General features: G+C 39.7%; 2 protein-coding genes across 2 annotated transcripts; one reads left to right on the forward strand and one right to left on the reverse strand.

Annotated features, from left to right (window-relative positions):
• Positions 1 to 639: 639 nt before the first annotated feature.
• BGW36DRAFT_297281 (Alpha/beta hydrolase fold-1) lies at positions 640 to 1,454 on the reverse strand (the record flags this gene model as incomplete). The annotated part of the gene is made up of 2 exons (XM_046211345.1): positions 640 to 978; positions 1,047 to 1,454. The coding sequence occupies 2 exons, from the start codon at positions 1,452 to 1,454 to the stop codon at positions 640 to 642; spliced, it is 747 nt and encodes a 248-aa protein (XP_046071700.1).
• A 7,030-nt stretch (positions 1,455 to 8,484) lies between these two features.
• Positions 8,485 to 10,689, forward strand: BGW36DRAFT_298449 (putative protease S8 tripeptidyl peptidase I; the record flags this gene model as incomplete). The annotated part of the gene is made up of 6 exons (XM_046211434.1): positions 8,485 to 8,702; positions 8,754 to 9,552; positions 9,615 to 9,811; positions 9,863 to 9,982; positions 10,038 to 10,214; positions 10,269 to 10,689. 6 exons carry the CDS (start codon positions 8,485 to 8,487, stop codon positions 10,687 to 10,689), a joined length of 1,932 nt encoding a protein of 643 aa, XP_046071701.1.
• Positions 10,690 to 11,019: the final 330 nt, after the last annotated feature.

The following is an 11,019-nucleotide window of genomic DNA, read 5'->3' on the forward strand; positions in this document are numbered from 1 at the left end:
AAAACCAAATCGAAAAATCTAAATTGAACCAGACCCAAATGGGCCTCAAAAAACCATATGGTTCTGGATTTGGTGAACTGAACCACTTCGGTTCACTATATATAGGACCAGAACCGGACCATTCGGGTTTCATTTCGGGTTTGGTTTGGTCCGAACCGAACCAAATGACAGCCTATTAGCAGCACAAGATATAATTACTAAAGATATTAAAAAGGTTATAGCTACTATAAAGTTTAAACACTTTAAAATAAGCTTTGTATTAATCAATGAGACTTATAAACTTGGTTTAAATCTTTAGAACAGTGGGCTATTAAGATTGAGATAAGTAAGGGCTATATAATCCAAATTCTTTAATGATCAAGAGATAGATAAAGCTACTCAATCATTAGAAATTGGACCGGTATCCAGTCTTAGTCCATCTATTCCTATTCTCCTTATGACAAAAATGGTGATAATAGTTGTATTTTGTACACTATGGAGGGGATTGTAACATTTCACATATAGCTTGGTCCAGATTATATCGTCGATATCTACAAAGTATCTAATGAAATGCACAGGGTAGTATCTACCTTGCATTTGCAGACATAACCTCATTTATTCACATTTACCGTAGACAAATACATTACTTCCTTCCCTAAATCACAAAGCTTCTCCAGCCTTCCTTCTCAAATACTCTATGACGACGTCTGGAACTACCAACCACGGTGTATGCGATGTCTTGACTTTGTCGGTGACCACGTGCCCGCCGTTGCTGCGCGCTTTCTCAACCATCAGCTCCTGCACAAACAGGGGGATTGCACGATCATCTTCACACAGAAGATAGGATGAAGGAATAGCAAGATAGGCAGCGCTAGTGGCGGGAGTATTCTTCGTAGCCCAGGCATGAGGGCGCAGAGATTCGGCCCACTTCTCAGCATCCGGGACATCATGGAAGAATAGATGGACTGGATCGCGGGCTGAGACGGTACCATTTGTCTCCTATTACCCGAATTAGCTTCTTAGTCGTCCAGCATAGCAAACTGTCTACTACGCATTGATGCACATACATCACGAATATACCAATCAGGGGGCGTGCCCCCAAAAGCTCCAATAAGACTCTGTCCTATTTCTGGAATAAACGCAGAGATGAAGGCCAGATGAACTACACCGCCAGCCTTGCCTTCTTTCTCACGGCTAGCCTTACTGAGGCCGTCCAGTGCGCTGTTCACGGGCAAACCAGACCAGCTGTGGGAGACGACAATTACATCCTTTCCTGAGTCAGCCTCGGCTTCCACAAGGCTTCGGACGGCTTTAATATCCTGCTGGAGGTCCTGAACAGCGGGTTTCTGCTGAACCGAGGGGAAGGCAACCGTATGACAGGTATAGCCATGGGGCCTAAGCTTCTCAATGATAGGGTCAAAGGCGGTGGGAGGGTACCAGGCACCAGGAGCGAAAATGAGAGCAGGCTTACCCATTGTAATTAGTGATGAGAATGGAATGGAATGTAGATAGAGCACAAAGGAAGAACGTTAGATTTTCGGACTTTTTGAGTTGGGAGGTCTAATACTGTAACGGCCGGCTAGGGCTCGGGTAAGCGCGGCACGTGCCCCACACGGGCTATCTAATTACAATGTGCATGGCTGTATATAATTCCTTTCTTATATTTAGAATTCTAGTTTAATACTATTATAGATTTAGATTTATATTAATTATAATATAATTCTAAAATATTATTTCAATTGCTTTCTTTAGTATATGTTGTGCTGGTGAGTGATGCGTCGAAATCCGTGTCTAGCCAACTGTAGGCTGTTACGCACCTGGTCTCATGTTACAAAACCAACATACATGAGGCTAAGGATAACCTAAGCCATTTAAAGGCAAACAGTCCTTATGTTACTGTCAGATTAATATGGGTAATTTTGCAAGGCTCCGATTGGCCGCCAAGTCGACTTCGACTGGGCGAGAACAAGGCCAATTAGATATAAACACGTTTTATAGTGAGGGGCTTAAATTCTTTAAAATTAAAAATAATTCCTTTAGTAATTTAGAAGCAAGTTTGTCCAAGATAAATAATTAAGAAAGTTATAATTTTATCTTAATTTATTCTAAATAATACAACACTAGGACAGACCGTCAATCATTAACTAACTAATATATTGGACAGGCTATAGCTGTAAGTATAATATCTGATTATCCCTAAATAAGTTTTAAATATGTAGAAACCTATGGAGAAATATAAGGCTTAATACTATCCCTAATAGTGTTACAGCAATTAGTTAATTAGCCTGCAATGCTTTTATCCCCATGTTTGCTATTAATGTTATGTAGTAGTCTAATTGTAACACGGTCTGGCAGGGCCGTGTCTGGGGGTGTCTGGATAGACTAGATGTGGGTGAGTTAAAGCTTCACTGATTGATATTGATACTATAGAGTAAGACTATTAGAAAAAAAGCTATTAATTTAGATTATATAGTTAGAAAAAGCTTTAAGCTGAAGACTATTTAAAGTTAAATAAATTTAATATTAAAAGTTATATTAAAGATTATATAAAAATATTACTTGATTTCTTTTCTTTAGATAGAAAATTAAGTCTATATATTGTAAGGCTCCTTGACACTGCCAACCTCTAAATGCCAAAAAGTAATACTGAGGTAATTGGGCCATTGCCCAATTCCAGGGTTGGCACGCTTATAAGCCTCTGTGAGCCTGCAGCGCCTCTTGCTGCTGCCAGGCCTGACACTCTACCCTCCCTAAAAGGCCCTTCTCTTGAGGGGCGCCTCTCTCTAGAGGCGCTGCTTTGCACGCTTCCTAGGGACTGCTTCCACGAAGTGAACCACGCTTCGGAGCTTCCTGGGGACTAAAGGCCTTATAAGCTTATACTTAAAAGACTCTTTGGAACCGTCTTTTATAGGGGGCAGGAGTGCCAGACTTGCCGAGCAAGATTAGGCTTTGACAACCCTATCGCGCAGTTCCACACCTGCGGGAATCGAATCAGGGGCCTCTAACGTCCCTAATGGCCCAATTACACTGTAAGGCTCCTTGACATATATCTAAGTCTTTATCTTAAATTATTAATATTTGATCTAACTAAATAAAGGTATATATAGCGAGATGAGAGATTAATATTATATTTAGAATCTTATAGTATCAATTATAATATATTATAATTATTTAATATAGAAAATCTTAATTCTATCTGAGTCTTTATATAGTAAGTGTATTACTTATGTTTAGAAATCTTTATATAGGGCCGGCCTTCGTGGTCAAAAGCTGAATAAATCCTTTGCTCATAAAATAGAAATGTAACAGGGATAGACCCAGGGAGCATGTTCAAGCCTAATCCAGCAGGACCGGGGTGCTCAGGGATATCCTGGGGGTCAATTGTGATATATCATAATTGATATTATAAGACTCTAAGCATAATATTAATATTATTTACCTCGCTATATATATCTTTATCTAGTTAGATTAGATATTTATGATCTAAGATAGAAACTTAGATATAGGCTGTCATTTGGTTCGGTTCGGACCGAACCAAAACCGATCTGAAACCCGAATGGTCCGGTTCTGGTCCTATATACAGCGAACCGAAGCGGTTCGGTTCACCAAGTCCAGGATCATATGGTTTTTTGGGGCCCATTTGGGTCTGGTTCGGTTTGGGTTTTCGGTTCGGTTTTATCTGAATATCTGAATACTAGTGGATTTCCATTAATAATAATTATATAATCATTTCCGAAGCAGCTTTTTATGAATTGAATTCTTATTTTTTGAATTAGGACTTTGTTTTGGATATTTTTATAAATATTATAATAAATTCTTAATATTTAGATTATAATCTAAGAATTATCTGGATGGTGATGATACCTTTTCTACTTTTTATGTATATTTTTTGGATTATGTTGTATGGCCAATGGTTAATCTATCTATCAGAGAAAATATATATATATATTTCTGTACCCGTTCTATGGTATTCATCATTATCTATCTATTTTTTCAGTATATTTCAATAATTAGATAGAAAATTATAATTTAAATAATTAATTCTAATTTTTATATTATTTATTTATCTAATTCACTAAAATTTAGAGAGATTTTAATATATTTTTAAGAATAAAATCTAACTATAGTTAAAAATTCTTTGATACGGTTCGGTTATCTGAATGAAAACTGGACCAGATTCGAATCGATCTAACCATAATTAGTAATTCTTCTTTAGCGTGGTTCGGTTTCGGTTTAGAGAGCTAGAACCGTTCGGTTTTTGGTTCTGGTTCCAATATTAGAGACCAAACCGAACCGACCCACTTTTGGGTTTGGTTCAGAAACTCAGGACCAGAACCGAACCAAATGACAGCCTACTTAGATATATAAGCTTAGTTTTTTATCTAAAAAAAGAAAATTAAATAATATCTTTTATATGATCTTTAATATAACCTTTAATATAAGTCTATTTAGCTTTGAATAATCTTTAGCTTGAAGCTTTTTTTAATTATATAATTTAAACTAATAACTTTTTTTCTAGTAGCTTTACTTTATAGTATCAATATTGATTAGTGAAGCTTCAACTCACCTATATCTAGTCTATCCAGACATCCCCGGACACGGTCCTGCCAGACCGTGTTACACTATACCACACCCAAGAGGGGTACTGAGCTTTATGTCACAAGAATCGATAAGTCACAGCCAATGAATGTTATAGCAGACGCTATTACATAAGCACCCAATGAGATTATATATATGCGTTATATATACATAGGATAAGTGCGAAAGACGGACACTAAGTGGGAACTACTTAGAGAGCAGCAGTGATCACGATTGTTATATAGTATAACTAGGTATTATGTATTAATGCCTTATTTCAGTATATACTAAGCACGTGACCTCTCAGAGCTAGGATATGAAATGATCATATCCTTAGATATAATATCCTGTACTAAAGGCTTTGAAGGAGTATATTTATAGATATATTCTATTTAGTATATATAGACACTCATTTACTATTATGTATCTAGTTAATTATCTTTTATCTTCATATTAAAATAGCATATTACTATTTAGTATTTAATAATCTTTTTATTATTACTATTATTTTTGATAGATAGCTCTCTGATATTGATCTTATACAATTCTTTTTTCTCTTGTGTTAGCTGAATATCCTCTAAGATCTCCGATCTTGAGACGAGTTGTTGACAACTTTTGACACTTTACTCAGAAAGAAATCAATCTAGGCGCCCCCTATACATTAATACGTACCCTAGGGTGGTTTAAATCTCTGAAGAAGATTAGAAAAAATGGACTAATCTACTCTATAATTGTTATTACCCTAGGCTTCCTAGTTGAGGCTTGAAAAGTTATCTTCTAGAATCTACGCTTTGAGGATAACTGCTACAAGGTAAATCCCTATATCGAGGCTCAAGTGAAGTCAGTCTATTCTTAGTGCTGCGGCATCGATCATAAAGCCTTTATGGCGTGTGAGTAATATCCCTTCCAATGTTATAATCTAAGGTATGTGTGCATTCTGGTTATATGTGGAAGATTGTTCTATCGTACATAAAAGGGACCTAGGGCTCATATATATAGCCAAAGGTATACAAAGAACATCTATCTATAGCCTGAAGGGTTTCACTATGGTGAAAGCCCTTCAATCATGACACCCAATGTGTGCTCTACATGGGCGATCACGAGACCTCGGAGTATCGCTATAAAGTAGTAAACTGTTATGCTGATACTAGGTTCTATATCTACACACTAGTTAGATATGCCAACTGTGATGGAAATAATTACGTCAACTCAGATAGCTGTTTTAAGATGTGAGATGTTTAAAAGTGCTATTATTAGTGCTTATAGAGGCGTCTAAGGGTGGTGATTAAGATACCCTTTATAATGAAGGTAAAGGTAAGAATTTAAACAGCTAAAGGCCCTAATAAAACCCTTAAAGTAGTCATTATAGTGGAAAAGGCTGTTATAGAATACCTAAACAATATAGTAAAACACTCTAAGCACTCTAGGATCTACTAAGGCAGGTAAAAGGCTACAGTAGCTTTAAAAAGTGTTATTAAAATTGCCTCCAAAGCTACTCCTGATATTGTCACAGGGAACACCCTAGAGACTGCTATTGAGATCCCCTAGGAGGGGTTCAGGGATGAGGAGACAGAGGCAGCCGCAGTGCCCCTTCCTGCCAACGATGAGGGCATGGAGGACACCCCAGAAGCCCAAAGCGAGCCTGGTGCCCCCCGAGCTCCCGGCCCGACTACCCCCGCCAATGTTTAATTTACAGCATAACTGCGCCAGATCGTATACCTATGTTATAGACATGCTATAACGCGCGCCCTGGCACTCGGTGTAGAGATTGTATATCTACAAGAACCCCCTAATCAGTGACTTTAGGCACCCTATCTTTATTTTTTATTAATCAAGTGTTTCACAGAGTGATCAAAGAGAATTCATAGCTGTATGCTAAGATATAGTAGATAAGATTAGAGTAGAGACCTAGATCAACCTAATACACCATCTCTATATCCAGATAGTCGATGTATTAGAGCCTTTAAATAGCAGCACTTAGAGATATATCTAAATGGTCAACTGGTATAATATTGTTTGAACTGAGATTAAGTATAGTAGGATCTTTTTCTTATTATTAAAGATAGACCATAAAGGATGCTAACTAATTAAATATTATAAAGAATTGATATTTAATTTTAGAGGACTTCAATATTTATAGGTTAAAATAGAACTCTCTATGATCTTTTCTATAGATTACCTGTCTTTAGAGACGCTTATCAAAATCTATAATCTAGAAGTTAATTATAGTTTAGAGAAATATATAAGATTCTATGATAAAGATTATAAATGTCTTTCTATAATTAATTTAATGTTTATTACATCTTCTTTAGAGCCTTTAATAGGCCAAGAAATAGAGGAGAATAAGCTAATTGGTTTAGACTATATATTTATAACACTGGCTTAGAATCCTTTGGAGGATGTTCTAATAGATATTTTTATAGAGATAACAGGCTAACACATTGATGCCCTAGAGACTGACAAGGAAGCCTTAGAGATTGTTATAGTAGAGTGATATAAACATACACAAGTATAGAGACTCTCTAGGAGATAACTGAACTGAGGAAGATCTCATTATAGAGATAAAGTGGATATAATAGATATTAATAGACCTTCTAGAAAATATGCTAAACCAATTCGACTCTGCGCACGCTCTAAACGGTGGTAGAATAACTTCCTAGACGACGCCCAGAACAAGTACACCCGGATGCACCGCCAGTGACAAGCCAGAGAGTGTCTCAACGCCCAATATAGAGAGGCCAGACAGGCCTACTATGTAGCAAATAGGGCCGCTAAGCACCAGTGTTGGGAGGCCTTCCTTAGGGGTGATTCGGACGACGCTGACGCTGACCGTTGCTGGGCAACACTGCGATACACCAAGCCAAATATCTGCGAGCTTGGAGCCACCCCAATTAATGCTTCAGGTATATGGGAAAGACGGTATAGCCAGCATCGACGCGAGATATTATGATTTAGAAATGCGGTTAGTACTGTTGGTCGCTTTTGATTTGGGTTGAATCGGTGTTTCAACAGAGTGTTTCATGTGCAGTCGTATCACAAATCCAAGCGAGATATTATAATTTAGAAATGCGGTTATTACTGTTGGTCGCTTTTGATTTGAGGTGAATCGGTGTTTCAGCAGAGTGTTTCATGTGCAGTCGTATTGCAAATCCAGGCGTTGCCAGTGTCACCCGCGACAAGAGGAAATACACAGACTTAGCTTCCCCTTCCAGATGTGGTCTTTGTGAGTCTTTTCGTCCTGCCCGTTCTGGCGATCGCGTGTGCTCCGTAGCTGGTCGTGATTCGTAGCAGTTGTATTAATCAGTGGGATGCGGATCCTTTCCGCCAACTGCCCGCCGCCCACTGCTGGCTTCAAACGTTGCAAATTCTCACGATGCCTTTGCTTTGTCTCTCTGGTTGAATATAACGTGAGACATTATCGAATAATGTGGGATGGCCGCTTCGTTTCCAGCCAATGCGCTTGACCAGTCATTACCATGCCAAGCGATCCTAGACAATGTCACCTTGAGGTTTTGGATAGAAGGATCACACCAATGCTGTACGATCGTGTAGCCTCCCCCAAGCCCTAATCATCTTCTTACTGCAAATTAGCGATCCTAACTGTGGATTCTACTATCGATAAACATATATGCTCTAATCATGCGCCTTTTTTGTTTGGCTGACTGCTTTAAGGCTGTCTGCTAGCTCTAAAGCCTCCTCTCCCAGTTCTTCACACAAGGCACTGCCCCATAGACATAGATAGAATTGGGTGTTTATTGTGTGCTCCGCTGGTTGGGATAATACTACTGTTAGTTCCCCCCATCAGAGTTACAATCCATATCGATAGCCCTAAAACGTCTCAGTAGCTGGCTTAAATATGAGTGACTCATCCTTTTCTGAGTTACTTTTTTTCTTTCTACTTATCGCGCTGTGAACAAAACTCCTAAGATGACTCGAATTATTTCTTTAACTGCCCTGGTGGCAGCTCTTGCTACGTTCAGTGCAGCTCGCCCGTCCTCTCACACCCACGCTGTCCACGAAAAGCGTGGTGCCATCTCTGCTCGCTGGAGCAACGCTATGCGAGTCAGGTCCGATGCTGATATGCACGTCAAGATTGGCTTAAGACAGAGCAATCTTCACCACGGCCACGACATATTGATGGATGTGTAGGTGAAAATCTTACTCTGTATGTGACTTATAGCTAATAAAAATCCTAGATCCAACCCCTCTTCCAAGAACTATAGAAAGTTTTGGACTGAGGAAGATGTTCATAACATGTTTGCTCCATCAGATGAGTCTGTAAGTGCCGTCAAGCACTGGCTCGCTGACTCTGGAATTCACGATATTCGCATCACGCACTCTGACAACAAGGGCTGGTTGGCCTTTATTGCTTCTGGCGACGAGCTTGAGAATCTGCTACACACAGACTTCTACGAGTATATTGACTCCGAGACGGGTGACAAGGCTATTGCCGCTGAGCAGTACCATGTCCCCAAGCACATACAAGGGCACATCGATTACATCACTCCTGGTATCCGCCTGCCATACCTCAGGAAGCGTAGTAACGTCAACAAAATATACAAGCCGGCTCAAACTCGCCATGTCCCTAAATTCGCCCCCATGAGTGCTAACACTATCGCCTGCGACAAGCTTATTACTCCTGACTGTGTGGCTGCACTGTACAATATTCCTAAAGCCACAGTTACCCCTTCACCCAACAACTCGCTCGGTATCTTTGAAGAGAACGACTACTATACCCAGTCCGATTTAGACAGCTTTTTCACACACTTCCCTTCCTATAAGATTCCTAACGGCACTGCCCCTACTCCAGCTTTCATTGACGGCGCCAAGGCACCCGAACACTTCGGTGGTAGTGAGTCCAACTTGGACTTTATGCTCGCCTATCCTATTATCTATCCTCAAAATATTACTCTGTACCAGACTGATGATCCTTACTACGCCACAGGCTCCCACTCTCAGGGATACTTCAATACTTTCCTGGATGCGATCGATGGTGTATGTTCTGCTCAAGTTTTGAAATGAATCATTTGCTATAGAAATCACTGATTTGAATCTAGTCCTACTGCACATCATGTTATGCTGGCGAGTGCGGTAATGATCCTCTTGATCCTATTTACCCGGATGTCAACTCTACTAGTGGCTACAAGGGCAAGCTTATGTGCGGTGTCTATAAGCCTACCAACGTTATCTCAATCTCTTATGTTGGTTCTGAGGACTCTATTCCTCGGTACTACTATGAGCGTCAATGCAATGAGTAAGTTGTAGCACGTCTCTTGGCGACAGGCAGAACTTAATCAGTGTGAAGATTTATGAAGCTTGGTCTCCGTGGTGTGTCCGTCTTCTTCGCCTCCGGAGACTCTGGTGTCGCCTCTCGCAATGGCTGTCTTGGAAACAACACCATTTTTAACCCAGAAAGGCCTGCTAGGTGAGTTCATGTTCCTTATCTGATCTATGTCTAGATATTCTTAATACATTTTTAGCTGCCCTTATATCACCAGTGTTGGTGCTACTAAGCTTCCTGAGAATCGTACAGTCAATGATCCCGAGGTCGCTGCCAACGACCCAGCTGGACATCCATATATATCAGCCTTTGCCTCAGGTGGTGGTTTCAGCAACGTCTTTAGCATCCCTAACTATCAGGCTGATGCTGTTGCCAAGTATGAATCTTTCTATATTTATTATTCAATGATGAATAGCTAATGCTATCACAGCTACTTTGAGAAGCATAATCCTCCTTACCCGTACTACAATGGCAGTATACTCGGTGAGAATGGCGGTCTCTACAATCGCTCTGGCCGTGGTTACCCTGATGTCTCTGCTAATGGTGATAATATCGCTGTTTATAACAATGGGAAATACACAATTAATGGCGGTACTTCTGCCTCCGCCCCTATCTTCGCCTCCATTGTCAACCGTATCATTGATGAGCGTATCGCCGCTGGTAAGAGCGGTCCTTTGGGCTTCTTGAACCCTATCTTGTACAAGAACGCCGATGCCTTCAATGATATCACCGAGGGAACCAACTCCGGTTGCGGAACTGATGGGTTTTCCACTGCGCCTGGCTGGGACCCTGTTACTGGGCTCGGGACCCCCAACTACCCCAAGTTGAAGGAAGTCCTCTTGAATATCTAAATCTATTATACATTGAGTTACGCTGTAACGCGCGCACTGCACATACAAAAGTTTCCCAGCGCTAAACCGCGAACATATTAGCATCTGCTGAAACTCATTCAAAATTATCTCTCAAACTCAACTATATCTCACCGCATAGATTTTATATTCTTTTCCATTCTTAAGGAACTTTTCCTATCCTTAGGCAATTAATTATGTCTCAGCCCAGTCTCAGTGCTACATCATTTATAGTGATATCAGAAAATAAAAATAAAAATAGTACTATATTTTCAATATATTTTTATATTCTTTCTATATTTTGAGTTATTCTCTATATCATCTACTATTTCT

This window comes from Talaromyces proteolyticus, assembly GCF_021365285.1.
Source record: "Talaromyces proteolyticus strain PMI_201 chromosome Unknown BGW36scaffold_7, whole genome shotgun sequence".
Classification (NCBI taxonomy): Eukaryota; Fungi; Ascomycota; class Eurotiomycetes; order Eurotiales; family Trichocomaceae; genus Talaromyces; species Talaromyces proteolyticus.